The sequence below is a fragment of the Pelodiscus sinensis genome, chromosome 8 (assembly GCF_049634645.1).
Source record: "Pelodiscus sinensis isolate JC-2024 chromosome 8, ASM4963464v1, whole genome shotgun sequence".
Taxonomy (NCBI): Eukaryota; Metazoa; Chordata; order Testudines; family Trionychidae; genus Pelodiscus; species Pelodiscus sinensis.
The window spans coordinates 17,557,592-17,575,033 of record NC_134718.1 but is presented as its reverse complement, the minus strand read 5'-3'; the positions used below and the strand labels follow the sequence as shown (position 1 = coordinate 17,575,033).

General features: G+C 41.6%; 1 protein-coding gene across 4 annotated transcripts in view; it reads left to right on the top strand.

Moving 5' to 3' along the window:
• OGDHL (oxoglutarate dehydrogenase L) overlaps window positions 1–17,442 on the top strand; it is a 128,001-nt gene that overhangs the window by 19,308 nt on the left and 91,251 nt on the right. For all 4 annotated transcript variants that reach the window (XM_075934808.1, XM_075934807.1, XM_006112394.4 and 1 more), the window contains exon 3: window positions 16,589–16,780. In XM_075934808.1, coding sequence (XP_075790923.1) covers window positions 16,589–16,780 — 192 coding nt within the window. The remainder of the gene's footprint in view (window positions 1–16,588; window positions 16,781–17,442) is intronic.

The following is a 17,442-nucleotide window of genomic DNA, read 5'->3' as shown; positions in this document are numbered from 1 at the left end:
TTGAGGTGCGTAGTCAGTCTCAGCTCTCTAGGAAGCAGGAGATGAGAGGCAAGGTAAGTGTCTGCTGCTTGTGGAGTGCAGAAGTGAGTGTAGGGCACAAAAAAGTAGGAGACAGCTCACAGAAGTGCAGCCAGTGCATAGTCCTGTGTTATGTCATTATGCTCAAGCAGGGTGTTGATATGCACAGAGGTCTCAATACAATCTTGCAGAGAGATGCTGTGGAAATGTTGCTCTAGGTACTTGCTAATCCTCTGCTGAAGGTTGCATGCAGTGCAGCTGTGTTTCTTCCTCTATTGTAGGACACTGTCCCATACTATTCTGCAATCACTGGTGCAGGAATCAAAGCAGCACATACGTGGGCTGCAGATGGAGCAGGGCTAAAGCTGCTAGCATTCAGTAGTTGAACCCTCCTGACCTTCAGCAGTGAGATGTTTGCTATGGTGAAGAAGTGTGGGATAATTAGGATAATTCCCCTGCAAAGCTGCTCCACAAGCCATAACTGTATTCTCTTTTGTCCATATGCATGTCCATTATACCCCTATTCCCCCCCCCACACTCACTTGCTCACGGATCTCAGCAAGTACTGTAAACATGGAAAGTGATTGGATATGTTGCAAAAAATGCTTGAGCTGGAATTTAACAATCTCTCTGAATTGTGTTCTACAGTGGAGACCTTGAGGTTACAGAGATGTACCCCAGCAGAGAGACTGTGGAAGATAAGAAAGTGGCTAAAACAGAGAGGATTTAGTTTGTGGGGGAGTTCTTGACCACCTTCCTGAGTTGGGGAGGCAAGAGGAGCTCTGGGTAATGGAGAGACAGGGCAGGAAGGACGCCACTGACTGGATGCTAAAGGTCATGGAGTAGCAAACAGAGATGCTCAAGTCTTTAATCAAGCAGCAGATGAGCAGATTTGGGTTTGACCTCCCCTGTGACACATACTACTTCCCCTGTGGCACACACACAATTCTTCGTTCAGCAACCACCGCCCTCATCTATGCCTGCACATTCTTTTTCACCTGCAAGGAATCCTCAGTTTCCCCTGCACTCCACAACTTAGACTATGATAGCTGGACCTATCCACAGTTGTGAGGTTTTCCACTTCTGAGAAGGTTTTACCCTTATCAGCAAAACTGGGTGCAGTGGCCTGTTCTCTGTAATCTATCTTGATCAATAAATGCAAACCTTTTTTTATTCGTACAACAATTTTATTTTCTGTCCCACAGACTTGTAAAGTAACTGCTTCAGTCCTAGATACATGCTGTTCAAACATTTTCTTGCATGGATATATGTTACGTGGGATGCAGCAGGGAAGCAACTGCAAAAGAGGTATTTTAGTCCCTCTCATTGTCAAAGTGCTGCCTCAAAACCTCTGTGATGTTAATAGTATCACTCTGGGCTACTCTGACAGCCCTTGTGTCTGGCTGCTCAAACTCTATAGTCAAGCACTGTGCCTCAGTGCTTCACATCTGAGCAAAAATTTCACCCTTAGATTCAAACAGAGATCATGCAAAGTGCAGCATGTGGGTATGACCATGGGAATATTTTCCTCCATAAAAATCTAGTCTGCCACAAAGACACCTCAATCTCTCTTCCAGTTTGTCAAAGGCTCATTCCTCTACGAGGCAGTACTTGCTCAGCCTGTTGTTAAAACACTCCTTACTGCTGTCCTTGTGCCCTGTGTAACGTTTCATGAATCAGGACTATAAGGAGTAAGACGAGCCTCTTGGGATTACTATGGGCATTTTCACACACCCCTTTTCTCCCCATCCCTTCCTCCCCCCCCCCCCGCTAATCTTGTAGTCCAGAAAGAAAGTCCCCACCCTGCAGCTTTGTGTACAGGCTAGTGTTCCTGAAGATGTGTGCATCGTGCACCTCTCCAGACTGCCCTGTGTTAATGTCTGTGAAACGTCCACAGTGATCCATGAGAGCCTGCCTCACCATCGAGAATTGTCCCTTCTTATTGATGTACTCTTTGGCAAAGTGGCCTGGTCACAGCTGGGAAAGCCGATCTCTGCAAAGCCATCCACTGTCATGCACCTTTCCCAGAGTCATGGCCGCTCTGCACATTTACAGTAGTATAGCCTGTACTGTTGACTTCCCCACTCCAAAGTGATTTGCAACTGATTGGTCATTAGCTTTCACACAGCAATTGCCACATGCTTCTCACTCTACTCAGGGGGCAGCTCCATTCTGGTGTCCTTGTGTTACATACTGTTCAGGGATCAGCTCTGCACAGAGCTCCAGGAAGGTTGCTTTGTAAAGTGTTGATTGTCAAAGCATTTTACACTAATCATTTCATTCTGCTTCATGAGCCACTTAAAGGGCACTAAAGGAACAACTGAACAATCTAGAAGCCACTGGTCCTCATCCCATGCCTGCATGACATTGAGATCCCACCAATTAGTGCTGCTTTCCCACCTAGCCCAAAAGTGACGGTCTACTCTGTTCAGCTGCTCTGCAAGTGCCAAATGCAAGGACAAGTTGCTGCTGTCCATATTTCACAGATTGTCAGCTGTCTGTGAGTCTTTTTTCCTCTGTCAGTAATTTCAAGAGTAGCTGCGTTGCCACGTGTGATGTCCTCACAACGCTTAGCAGATCATAGAGAAGTGCAGGTTCCATCCTTTCTTAGTGCAGATACTGGAGTGCGCAGCAAAGAATGGCATGAAAGGAAGCCAGAAATCCTTAGCAGGCTGGGAAACAAAGTGGTCCTGACGAGATAGTTTGCACAGTCCCAAGATGCGCCATGCTCCAGTTTGTGTTTTTACACCATCTAGCCACATAGGCCATTACTAGGTATTGTGGGATACATACCCACCATGCATTAGTCATGCTGTCAATAAGGGAGCTAAAATGTGGATACAATCAGTGACTGAAGGAGGAAGTGTGACCATGGCTTGCCAGCTTTTCATTTGGCAATTTCTGCTTGTTGACAATCTTTTCAGCAACAAAACTTTGTAATGTAGATATGCTCTTTGTCTACACTGCTAATGGAATTACAAAACTTCTCTTGTTCACAGGTACTTAGCCACATCTACCAATGCCCCAAGACCAGTTTTGCCATGGCAGTTGGCAGCTTAAACAGCTCATCGGCCAAAGTGTCCTACTGATAACATAAACCCTGCTTATAGGAGGTGGAGGTATTTTTGTCTGCAAATTTGCTGACAAACAGTGTTTATGCTTCCTCACTTTTTTTAGGGCCACTACTGTGTTGACATGGCCATATCTCTGAAAGCTGTGTAGTATAGACAGAGCCTTACTGTCCTGTCTTTCTTTGAAAGAAATAGTGCAAACTGCTTATAAAGTATTTGGTGAAACACTGTTGTGTTTTTGGTGCTTAAGGCACAATTTAAAAAATATCACATTTAGAACTTGGTTTTACTGTTAAATCCTCTAGAAATGAGTAAAATGAGGTATACAGATAATCGGCTATCTCCCTTTTAATTAGCAATTACAATTTTTCTTTTGGCTCATGTGTGAGTTTAGTTCTGGGGAAAGCCTTGGTAACTGAAGCATTCTGTTTTTTCACAGAAAAAGTACAGCACCGTGTGCAGGCTTCCCTGTTTTACCTTACCTCTGAGCTGGTGGGTAGAGAGAGGTAGTTCAGTTTCCATGCCCTTTCTGGTCTCGGTTCCTATGATGAAACCGCCAGCAAGGTTGCTAACAGGTGTTTAAAGGATGGTAGCGTGCTTTATGAATTCAGGAAGTATAGTTCTGAGACAACCTAAATTTTTCACACATGTAATTCTCAATTTCTGTGGTGGTGACAGTTTTGGTTCAGGTATTTAAAGGGCATTAATGTTTTCTCCTCTAGATTGCAGGGGTTTATGACTGTTAACATGTCTTTTTAGAAAGAGAGGAAATTGTTTACTCTCTATGCCTGATTGCATTATGTAGCTATGGAGCTTACTCATCTCTTGTTGTCTTAATTAGGCTGAAAACAAAATTTAATTTGACAAATGGTTTTCTGTGTGTTGGTGTTCAGCTAATCAACAGGAATATGTACAACAACCTTCAAAACAGTAAATTGATAGTGTGGCCTTTCACTTTTTTTTTTCAGTAGTAATTTGGGAGCCGTTTTCTGGTATGTATTAGGGAATGACAATCCTAATAGATGGAGTGTAGATTTCTTGGAGTAAATCTTGCAGCAACTCATCTTTCTCTTTTCTATCTTAAGATTTTATTCTGTAGCCCTTTCTTAAAATGAGTCATCCTCACATGGGCAAAGACTGTTGTCATAAAAATGAGCAGACTTTAAGCTCTTCAGGAGGACAAAGAATATGCCTTAGTTTGCAAATGACATGAAATCATGCATCTTTTTATCACTGTTAATACACTTTTCCTTGTGTGTTTTACAGCATTTAAACATTGCATGTCTTACTGACTTTGAAAGGATTTGCATGGCTGGCAATCCACGTTCTGTTGATTGTGCATGTGGTGGTTAAATTAATACTAACTATGTCATCAAAACAGGTTAAATTCTGTACAATGACGTTAAAATAAAAAAGGAAATAAGATTACTTCAGCCGGTGAATCTTTTGATTGCTGATAGTGGAGCTAAAGAGGATGTTAACAACTAAATTCCCAGCACAGGGGCTCAGGGCTGCAGCAGGGAGAGAGATCTCTCCACGTGTCCCAAAGCTGCGGCTGGCAGAAAAACACTTTTCTCCATTGGCCATAGTGCAGTCCCAGCAGGGAGCAACTGCGGTGGGAAAGCGGCCCCCTCCCAGCTGACTGAAGTACAGAGCTGCCCTGGCTGCCACTGCTCCCTGTTGGGGCTAGTGGGAAAGCAGCCAGAACAGCAGGTCTGGCTTCTAGGTGGGGCAAATACAGGGCTCCACTTATCACAGAGCCGCATGTGCCCCCATCATGAACTGGACCTGCTGGCCGCTTCCAGGGTGCAGCATGGTACCCCAGAACAGGCATACATTAGCGCTGCTGTCCAGAACCAACCAGGTAAGCCAACACTTTAAGTCCCTCCAACTTGGAGCTACCTCCTGCACTCCATATTGCTCACCACCAGCCCTACCCTAAAGCCCACATTACCAGCTCATTGGTGGATGGAAAAATTAGAAGGAACACTGGTTAATAGTCAGAAGGCATCTGGTACACTTGCAGGAAGTGTGGGTGGGTGGGTGGGTGGGTGGGTGTGCACAGTTCAGAAAAAGGTGAGTTCAGAAAAGCTGCCAATTTGGGTAGAAGGAAACTACCATGTGATATAAGAACTTTGGTAATGGCTGCTTTACTATTGTATTATTCGGGCACTTAAAAGCTGTAACTGAGTTTTGGGTCCCCATTTACTATGTGCTGTAAAAATGCATAGTTGGGGACAATCTCTGCCATAATGACGTTTTAGGTTGGTGGAAAAGAAACAGAGTTGGAGAGAAAATGAAGGAAGGCATGAAGAGACAGGGTGACTTGTCTATGTAGAGCTCAATTATAACCCTGGTCTCCTTAGTCTCTGTCCAGTGTTCCCTGTTTGTTGGACAGTGCTTTGAGAATCATGAGCATACTTGCAATCATGGTGATTTATTAAGAGAAAACCAAACTCAGTAGACTTTATCTGTTTTTAACATTTTTTGTGAGGTTTTTAAACAGGAAGTATGCTTAATTAAGCTACAGAGTAAGTGAGAACTGTTAAGCAGGATGAGAATTCTATGATGACTGTCAATCTTTGATGAACATCTTTAGAGCTTCAGGGGGGTAGCCATGTTAGTCTGTAACTGGAAGAACTTAAACAATGAATAGTCTAGCAGAACTCTACATGTTTTGTTAGTTTCTAAGATGCTTCTAGACTATTGGTTGTTTTTTTAATCTTTAGAGCTTGTTGGAATATAAGTTCGAAAGCAGACAAAAGAAACAGCAATTGTGATCCTGGTCACAGACAAAACTGCCTTCCTGGAGATCTGTTGTCTTCATTTCTAGAATTAGATGAGATCAGTTCTGATAGTAATAGACTCTTTAAAGGGCTTCATTGCAGTTTTAAGAACCTGTGGGTATTTCAGTGTCTTGTCCAGGTAAATATGCTAACAGTGCTTCAGGTACTGTAATCTGATCTGTTAAAGCAGTGATTCTCAACTCATTTCAGTCCACGGACCACCAGGCCAATCAAAAAATTTTCATGGACCTCTAGCACATGTAGCACAGGACGAACGACACAGCAACCGCTCAGCATGACGGTGGCAGCAACACTGACGCTCAGAGCCTCAGACAGAAGTTACTGGCAACACAACGCGGTTGCGTCCTAGGTGACATTGTGGATGACGCGCCGCGTGCTTGTGAACACGGCGTAAAACAGCTTAACGGCGGTGCCTGCTCACGCCATGTGACTTTGGACAATATTCCTGTGGATCACAGAAAAAGTCATCATGGACCACCAGTTGAGAACCACAGTAGTGTTAAAGCCATTTGTGAAGTTTAAAGGGAAACAATCAGATTAAAAACCTAGCATGTTAGATTTATTGAGCATCTATCTATACATACAGGTTATATGAGTATCTTGCTGATTAGTTAGAACTTATATTTGAAGCCAAATAACTGTATGGAGCTCTAGTGGACATAGAGTATGGTATTAAAAACCTTCAGACAAGATTGTTTGTCTTAAACTTTACCTCAGTCAGTTGTAATTAGTTGGCTTTCTACCTAGCTTTTGTTGTGCATAGGCACATGTTGGCACAGTGCCTGTATGCATGCTGTGTGAAGTCTAACACTTTTTTAGTTTTATTTCTCTACCTCCCCAAGTGTTAGAATTAGCAATGCAGAACTCATTACCTTTATTTGGTTTTTCACATGTACATTCAAACACTTCTGAATGTGTGCAGGTGTAAATGTGCATGTCTGACTGGTGCAACCAAACTCGACCTCTGGAGTTTAGTACGTGAACCTCTACGCCAGTGATCTCCAACCTTTTTAGGCACAAGATCACTTTTTTGAATGTAAGTGCAATCCAGGACCTACTTACACCCAAATACCATTGCCTGGCCTCCTTTGTGCTCCTTCTCCAAGGCTCCACCCCTGCTCACTCCATCCTCCTCCCCTTTCATCAAGCAGGGCAGAGGGTTTGAGTGCAGACTCTGGTCTTGAGTTAAGGGATTTGGAGTTGCTTTGATCTGAGCCTGGGGTGAATTGAGGTGTAGGAGGGGGTTCAAGGTAAAGGTTCTGTAAGGAATTTTGGGTATGGGGGGGGCTCAGGGCTAGGGCAGGGGCTTGGGGTGCAGGAGAGGGTTTATGACTGGGGCAGGGGTTCAGGATACAGGCTCTAGCTGGATACTGTTTACCACAGGTGGTGCAGTGGGGCTAAGAATTTGGAGTGTGAGAGGGGCTCTGAGCTGAGCTTGGGGCAGGCAGTTGGGATGTTGGAGGGGGTTCAAGGTGCAGGCTCTGGGAGGTTGTTCAGATGTAGGGGTGCTCTGGGCTAGGGCAGGGTTGGGGTTCATGACTGGGGAGGTTCAGGATGGGGGCTCCAACTGGACACTGCTTACTTCAGGTGGCTCCTGGGTTGTGGTGCAGTGGGACTAAAGCAGGCTCATCCCTGCCATGGCCCTGCACCACTCTCAAAAGCAGCCAGTAAACTCCATCCCAAGTTCTGTTGTGCCCCCTTTCTGCTCTGTGGAGATAGGACACAGGATAGGAGAGGGGGCATCATGACATCAGAACCCCTCTTCTTCCTTCTCTGCCCTGCACAGCAAACAGGAGGCTTCTGGAGGTGGAGGTAGGGTTGCCAGGTATCCGGTTTTGAACTGGACAGTCCGGTATTTGAGGGTTCTGTCTGGGGAAACAAATTGAGAAAACACCGGACATATAAAATGTTCGTTATTTTCTAATTAGGTTAGTTTTTTTTATTATTAGGAGTATCAGTACGTAGTTGTATACTGCCTGGCTGGTAGACACACTCACGCAGCGTACCAGCCAGGCAGTATGCAACTATGCGAGGGGGCAGCAGGAAATCCCTGGGGCCGGACTCGCTTGTGCTTCGCCTGGACCGTGCACAGGATGGGCAGTGCCCCAGGATCTGCATGTGCTCAGGTCAGTCCCGCTCCCCATCGGCCAATTCTCTCCCCCCGACTTCCTCCCAGCCAGCCTCATTCCCCTCTACCCCGCCCCCCCGATCTCCCCAGCCAGCCTCACTCCCCCAGACCAGCCCTGCTTCCCGCCGGCCGATCTCCCCCGACCAGCTCCACTCCCCCTGATACCCCCCCTCCAGCCCTGCTTCCTGCCGGCTAGTTCCCCCCTTCTCCTGGCCAGCCCCGCTCCCCTCCCGGCCAGCCGTCTCCCTCCCTCCAACCCCCAATCTGAGATCAAGTGTGTCCTGTATTTTTTTTTTATTTTTTTTTTATTTTTTTTTTGAAGCTACCTGGTAACCCTAGGTGGGGGAGGCAGTTCCAAGGCAAAGGGCAGGAGGTGCGCAGCAGTAGGGGGAGGGGCAGCCGAAGTGCTTGCACTTGATAACAGTCTTTTAGCCAAACCAGTCAGGCTTACCTGTCAGACTCCAAGATCTACCTGTAGATCCTGATCTACTGTTTGGTGACCACTGCCTTAAGCTGAAAGCCAACTTGCTTTCAGGTAAGGTTGTAGAGGAAACTCCTTCTTTCTCACTGTAAGTTGTCAAGTGCCCTTACCTGGGCTAGTGGTATGTGGGTTACATATGCAGGTATTTACAACCACTGAATTGAGGCATGAGTGTGTAGCCCATATAATCCTGCACATGCCAAAGGAAAAGATGGTCTTTGCAAACTTAGATTGCTGTATTCCTGAGGTTGTGGGAGGCTTTTAGTTTTCTTCCTTTCCTTTCCCACACAGAATTGTGTTATCTTTGAGACTCTGCCTGGGCAAATTTAGACCAGCCATTGTAAATGTTTAAAGGGACACAGTCAACTTTAAAAGTTACTACTTTTTGAGCATTTTTATTTAAATTTTATAAGCAACACTAGCAAGAGTTCTGTAAATGAGATACTAGTTAAAACAAAAATATTTTTTCAGTGTTTTCTTTCTGCACTTGGTATTTTGCATATAGCCTGTTTCAATTTTCCCCCTGTAGTCAGTATCCCTTATTGTTTGTGGATTTTTCACACAACAAGAGGAAAAAACAAGAATTTTGTGTATGTATTTTAAATGGTGGAAGGGGAAAGGGAGACTCTGGAACAAGTATAATCTCTAAGATTACATTTAGCTCTCCTTCTAATTGACTAGATTTCAAGTCCATCTTGTGTCTTTTAAAGAGAAAATACACAGACTTTTTTGTATCACTCCATAAATCCAAATGAATTTACAAATTAATCAGGTCATCAAAGGAACTGGCCCCAAAGCAAGAAAGGTGTAGTAGACTTAAGATGTTAACATTTTATTGATGGAAAGTGCTGTGTTGCACCAGTTAAGACTTTGAATGTCTCTCCTCAATCCACTGAATAGTAATAGAGAGGTAGCCGGATTAGTCTGATCTTGCTAAAACAAAAGGAAAAACTACGTAGCACTTTAAAGACTAACAAGATGGTTTAATCACCTATTAAGCCATCTTGTTAGTCTTTAAAGTGCTACATAGTTTTTCCTTTTGCTCAGCCCATTGAGTAGCACTATTTATTAATATGTCCAGCATAATTTACAAAGGTCTAGTTTTGCATTAGGTGGCTTATAGCCAGTATAAAATCTGAGTTTTTTGGATACTGTACCAAGAGGTACAGTCCCTTTGCTTTGGACTCCCTCTGCTGAGATGTTGTTTCTCTCTTTTGAATCTGGGAAGTGATAAGATTTTAAGATGAGTCCACTTCTTCCTGGAAACTTCTGTAAATCTCTATGAACCTCTGCTCCCTACATTATATTTCTCAGAAGGGCTGCTCCTGTGTGTGTCTATATATTTGTGTATTTTGCAAACCAGAAATTTTTAAAATAGTATGTAAGTATGAATCTGAAATTGATTGACAGGATTTTTTCGGAAAATCAAAGACATAACAAGGATAACTTTCCCAGGGGAATGGAAAGTGAACTTAGGATGGAATTTCTCTCGGAAACTATTTCATACATTCCCATCCTTCTCGTTTTTTTTCTTTTTTGAGTTGCTTTCTTACTTCTCTGTGTTCATCTTCTGCCTCCTGAAAGTAGTATCTAAAACAGCAATGGTCAGAAGATGACATGAGCTCTGAACAAGGTATCATTATTTCTGTTCATAGAGTGGTGTCAAGGCCATAGATCATAAGGAAGGGGCTTGTCAAGGCTCAGTTATTACTATTAGAAGATTAATTACAGAACTGCATGGTTTGATATTGAGTACATAATGGTTACCATGTTTTCCTGTATGCAGCCAGTCTACCGTGAATGTGTAATTGCTTCCTTATATTATATGCTTGGAAATCAGTCTCTGAGAGGCTGTGCTGTATTAATGTTGTGATGCTAGAAATAAGTTCAAGAAATCCTGTTCTCAGGCTTTATTGTGCTGCCTTTTAGTGATAGGACAAAGTACCTTTTTATATTACATGGAAATAGACTTTTAGAATAAAACTACTTTAGATTTTCTGGAATGATTCTAGAATATAAAAGAGCAAGTAACCTAACCTTATGTATGTTGACATCTACTGCTTTACAGTAAGTGGTAACAAGATACTGTCAATGAATCATTTGAGTTATACTAGTAAATATACAAATAAATATATTTACTATATATACTTGTGTGAGTAAAAGTTCAAATATTTGCTTAATAGATTTGCTGCTTTAGAAAATATATGGAAGGGATAAGATTTTAAGCTGAAAATACAGGGCACCACAACATTTATAAAAAGATTTAATTTAAATTCCTTTTTTTACAGCTACGTTCAATGTCACCATTTTGATGATAGTCTCTTCTTTCTATTACTGTAAATTAAATAACCAGATCTTTGATGATAATTTTATCTTGAAGAGTGTTAGTCTTTGAATTGGGAAAGCCTATGGAACTAAGTTGATCTTAGTCCATTTAGTGGTGTAGTAAATTTTATTGGTTGAGACAGATACTGGTACATGAGCTCCAGAAGACTGAATTCTGATGTCTTTCAAGATTGATACCATACACATTTCTGATGGTCTTGATGGATGTGTGTCCAAGGAAAAACTAATTTTCTTTAGCTAAATGGTATGGTGTCCCCCCCCCCCCCCCCCGGCATCCTGATGAAATGTCAAACCTGCTCAGCAAATCAATGCAATCAAGACCTCAATAGTAAAAGTGAACTATCCTCTCCCCCCAGCTCCTATGTCCCTCATCTGCCTATATCTTCAGATGTAACCATTCTGAAACTATTTTCTGAACTCTTTTGATGTATTGGATTTGCATAGTGGGAACAGGGCCTATGGTTATAAACCTTAAGTTAACTTGTTAATAATTTCTGAATAGATTTGCCCACCAACAGCCTTAAAGGCAATGTCTAGAGCCATATTATTCCGTGTATGTCTGCCCTGTCATATACTGTTTTTATATCTAAATGTAAAACCTTATGAGACATTGTAGTAAAAGTTACACTGGTCCTCTCCATGACTGTAACTTTGAATGTATGAACGTCAGATGTCAAATATGCTGTGAAAATTAGAAAGAAGAACTAATAAGCTGTGTGAAACTTTTTAATTTTTAATGGTCATTTAGAAAAGATACTAATAAATGCTGTTTTTAGCTACCTTATTGTCACTGTCTGAAACTAGAAGAATAAATTTCAGATGTGTGAATCTTTACCATTTCTTTCTGTGTAACTATATGGAAGTATTCTTTCAGGAAATCTTTCTTCACACAAATGCGATTACTGAATGAAGTACTCTTGGATGAATGTCATTCTACCACCTCCACTCCAGTTATCTAAAATCTAACTATGTTCCCTGAAGGTTTAGTTTCTGTATCCTGCCAAAACTTTATTGAATAAAGAGATTATCATTGCAAACTCAAAATAGTTGTATTGACTGATTTGAAGCAATGAATTATGTGATAATGCTTTGCTTATGTCACTGACTTTGTTTTTTAAAAAGTTAAAAAAACCGAAATACTTGTGTGGACTTTGTTACTTAAACAATTTAAGTATGGTTTAGTTAGGAGGGGATGGGATACTAACCAATCAATGGGATTTAGTGAGGGTAATTAATAATATAAGTGCAGAATAAGAGACTACAGCTTTAAGATTGACATGGAATCATTTAGAAAGGAATTTAAATTTCAAATAGGTAATTGTCACATTATTGGATTCCAAGGGGAGCAGCCAGATCACTTCTGTGCCCACAGGAGAGGAGGGAGGTGTTTGCCCCAAAGTCTGTACAAAGGGGGCCATGTGAGGTGTCAAATGAAAGCTTATGTTCTACTGATTCTATGTATGCTATTCATGTACTTGTGTGATATCTGGATGTGGAGTTATGAATATGGACTATGTGCTTATACTGGGAATGGTCTCTGTCTGAGACAGAGCAATGGGCTCTGGACTGCCTGTTGTAAGGAGCAATTGTTCAGTCAATGACTATGTTTATTGGCGAGGCTCCAGGAACAGTGGCTCTCAAGGTGCCCAATACACACCTGAGGGATGCTCTGGAGACCTGCAAACCAGCCAATATCATGGCTGCTGACATGGGACACAGGGATAGGTCACTTGGCCATGTGACCCACTCTGGCTTGGGAGATCAGGGACAGATATAAAAATGCCATGTGGCGGTCTCCATCTTGTCTTCAATTCTGCTACTAATCCCACATGCAGCCTTGCGAGGGACAGAGCCGGGAAGGATTGTTGGCCCATCCTGAACATAGGATGTACACCAGAGACTTTTAAGCTAGCAGTTTATAATATCTCTGAGAGCCTGCATCAAGAACTTGATGATTGGTGCATGTAATATATTCTCCTTAATAACATTACTCTCAACCTTTTCTTTCTTTTATTAATAAACCTTTAGACTTTAGATTCTAAAGGATTAGCCCAGAGTGATCTTGTGGGTAAGATCCAAAATGTAAACTGACCAGGAATCTGTGGCTGGTTCTTTGGGACTGAGAGGACCTGTTCAGGGTAGGTAAGATTGGGTTCTATAACCACTCACCTGTGTGTTAGGCCCGGGGCTGATTGTGGCACAGAGAGAAGTGGGATGTCTGAGGGGTTTTGCTTGTGAGGCTTCCTGCTGGCTGGATTGGCAGCTGAAGTGCTCTGTGTGACTGGTTTGTGGCATGTCTGGAAAAGGTCTCCAGTCTGGGGCTGTAAGAAGCCCTGGTTTTGAGCAGTTGGCCCTGAGTGGGTGCCCTCAGCTGTGCCCAGACCCGACCTGGTCCGTCACAGTAATAACTCATGAATTAACCTTTTTCTCTGTGTGGTATTGCTCCAGAGACATGCATTTCTGAGACCCAAGGCAGTAGGCATTCTCAGATCTCCTAGGCTAGAATTAGAACAGCTCTTTTTCAAACTATTAGTAAAATGTAGATGCCAGGACAGACAGTGGAGATCTTGAGACCAAGGATTTAACTCAGTCTGCCTACTTGTTCCTACAACTAACTGATGAGGCGGCAGGACCTCTTTTAGTAACTTCAAAATAGTTTTTATGAAGGTTGAAAGGATTTCCATCTTGAGTTCAAATATTCCCTTATGCAGGAAAAATGTAGGGCGGGGGAGGTGTGGAGATGACAATCAACTGAGTTTCCATTAAAATGAGGTGTATCAAACTGTCAGGCATTGTGTGGGGACTGCACTGGCTTGGCCCACTTGCTGACTTCCTGCTTATTGCATCTTTGATTACAGTAGAAAATCCATTAGCAGTAGTTTAGAGAACCTGTATCCCACTTAGTCAATTTTATTCTAATTTTCTATTTGGGTTCTGGTTCCAATAGGGAAAAATGAAGTCTTTCTAATTTTTCAGATTTTTAAGATAAAGATTAACAGTTGGCCTATTGAGATTACATTGCAATTAAATTTACATCATGGCATTTGTCTTTTATTGTATTTGGAAATGTTTTCAAATGAAGGCAATCACAACTGTCCATTTTGGGTTTCAGTAATGTTATCTTCCTATTTAAACAATGGAGACAGTTCAGGAAACTAGGTGTTGTTAGAGAAAGAAGGGGACTGTTTGTCTTTCTGTCTGTCTTTCTTTCTTTCTTTCTTTCTTTCTGTCTTTCTGTCTTTCTTCATTGTATTATTATATGTAAGCCAGCATTTGAGGTGTTGTACCTCAAGAAGTTTGTATGTTTTGTCTGAGAAATAAATGTAACAGCAGAGAAGAGATTAGCTCCAGGCTCGTTAATTGTTGAGAGAACTGGATATTATTATTTAAATTCAGATGGCTATGATTAATCTGGATACATTTGAATAGGACTAATTGATGAAAATAGGTGGTTTTTTTGTTTGTTTGTGACATTTGACTTAGCCTCATAAATTATGACTCTCAACCATTTCATAACCCTGAAATAACAGCCCTGAAGTGTGGTTGATTGTGTAATATCTTGAAATGCTGAGGAAAAGAGCCTAATAGTGATCTGAATTCAGACAAATTGCAAATGGTGGTTGAAAAGACCAGCTCCAGGTGTGGGCCTGAGAACACCAATGGAGTATCCAAAAACACTTATAATTAAAGAAATCTGCCTGTTTATATCTAAAAAGTCTTGATAAAAGAGAGCATATAGATGTCATTATAGAACTTTCCTGGTTGTATATCCAGTAATGTTTGCTTGTATTAACATCATAGGTACATAGACTGAATGGATAAAAGTCTGAGGGATAGCCATGTTAGTCTGTAACTTTTTAAAAACAAATAGTCCCGTAGCACCTTAGAAACTAACGCAATTTTATATATAGCTAATATCATGAGCTTTCATGGGCAAAACCTACTTCCTCATCGGAAGAAGTGGGTTTTGCCTATGAAAGCTCATGATACTCCGTGTGTGTGTGTGTGTGTCCGGTCGCCATTTTTGAAATTTACAAGTCCGGACTAACTGCCCGCGTCTACACGATGCAGGGACCTGGTAGTTCGAATTAAAGCTCTAGTTTGAACTACCTGTTATTCCTCCTAACAGGTAGTTCAAACTAGGGCTTTCATTCGAATTACCGGGTCCCTGCCACGAGTAGACGCGGGCAGTTAGTCCGGACTTGTAAATTAAAAAAAAAAAAAAAAGTGACTGCCAGCCGGGAAGATACAAATCAAGTGCGGGATATTTAAATCCCAGGCTTGATTTGCAACTTCGAATGCCTACATTAGCCTCCCTAGTTCCAACTAGGGGGCTAGTGTCGACGTACCCTAAGGTGTTACAGGACTTCTTGTTGAATGGATAAAATTATGTTTTTAGCCAAGTTATATTTTCGAGAAATCTAAAACGTAGCCTATCAACACAGGTCTCTCCCCCCATACCCTCCCAAATCCCTATTATTCTTGACTTTTTGAAATGCGTATATGACAGGGAAGCCACACCAGGTCATCTTTATCTGTTAAGTTTAGGAACCTGACATATGTGTTTTGTTATTCAGAGGCATGATGGAAAGCTCTGAAGCATGACAAAAATCAAAATCCTAGAAATCAAACAGAAATAATAGTTTACATTTAGCCAGTACCATGGAGTTGCCACAGAACATGAGGGAGGGAGTGGATACACTGCATTGTGTGTGTATATATATATAATCCTGTCTGAAATTGTGCCACAAAATATATGTGGCAGCTAAAGATGTGTCAAAGGAATCTCACAAAACTGGGTGATTGGGGTAATAAAATGGCAGATTAAATTAAGTTTTTGATAAATGCAAAGTAATGCATATTGGAAAAAATCTCAGTTCTACATACAAAATTATGGGTTCTAAATTAGCAGACACCACTCAGATTTTGGAGTTGTTTCTGGATAGTAATCTGAAAAATATACGGTCAGTGTACACAGCAGTCAAAAAAGCTGCTAATGTTAGGAACCATTAGGAAAGGAATAGATAATAAGACAGTAAATATGATAATGCCACTACATAAATCCATGGAACATTCACATAAATACTGTGTGCAGTCCTTGTCATCCTATCTAAAAAAAGATATATTAGGAATGGAAAAAGTATAGAGAAGAACAATAAAAATGATTGATAGTGTGTAACAGCTTCCATATGAGGAACAATTAATAAGACTAACTTTTTTTGGGGGGGGAGGGAGGGGGGCAATGAGAAGGCTAAGAGGCAATATGATAGAGGTCTATAAAATCATTACTAGCATGGTGAAAGTGAATAAGAAAGTGAAGTCTACCCCTTTGTATAACACAAGAGTTGGGGTGGTAGTGGACCCCAATTAAATTAGTAGGTAGAAAGTTAAAAACAAACTTCTTCGCACAGTGCACAATCAAACTGTGGAACTTGTTGCCTGGGAATGTTGTGAAAGTCAAAAGTATAAAGGGGTTCAGAAAAGAATTAGAAAAGTTCATCAAGAAGAGGTCCATTAATAACTGTTAGCCAAGATTCTCTCCGAAGCATCTGGCAGTGGACATTGTCTGAAGGCAGGGTACTGGGCTAGGTGGACCATTGATCTGACCTAGTATGGCCATTCTTATGTTGCATATTTACTGTCATGTGTAAAGTTACTGCTCTGAATCATGGATTTTATTTGATTTAATGAAACCATTTTTTTTCTTCCTTCCCCTTTTCTCTGCAACCTTGCCCAGTCTTGGGACTTGTTTTTCCGAAATGCTAATGCTGGGGCTCCTCCTGGTCAAGCATACCAGACACCCTTACCAGACCTTTCAAAAAGCAGAGCGTTGTTGTTTCAGAGCCATGGATTGGCAAAGACACCGGGTCAAGCTGAAAAATTGCTTGAGGACCATCTTGCTGTGCAGTCTTTGATCAGAGCATATCAAGTAAGTGTACAATTGCTACTTAACACTATATTGGAGGGGGAGAGTTTCCTTTTAAAAGCACTTTGCAAATATTGTTTTCTTGTGCTTCCTGTATCTATTTCTATCTGTTTTATGTCTAGATCTGGTACAGGCACTGCCTCTTTATACTGTATAGAATGCATAACTCAGTGATGTTCAGGTGTATAATGGGATCCCTAAGTGGCACTAGTATGTATTGATTCATTGGTGCTCATAACACTTGAACACGGTTATCTTTATCACAGTTGTCCAGACTGGGGACACAGAGGTTAAGTGACAGTATTGCAAAGGGTGTCAGTACTAGAGCAGAAATAGTTGAATTGATCTTGGTTCTTTTATTTTACCCATCATCATTGTGGAACTAAAGCACCTTAGGGGTTTGCCTCTTCACCAAAACAATTGATCCTCAGCTCTGCCTATCCATCTGACTCCATTCACACGGAGAATTGAGGCAGAATAATTCAACTGTTTCACTTGAGCATATTTTTCCTGGGTAATAAGTGATAATACATTCTATTGCAAAATCAGGTGCATATTGTGCAGTGAAACGAAACTCTTCCTTGTCCTGCACAATCTGCTTTTCTTTATCTGCATCTGTTTTCAGACAAGGAAAAGCCAATATGATTTATGTCAATTTTACTTTC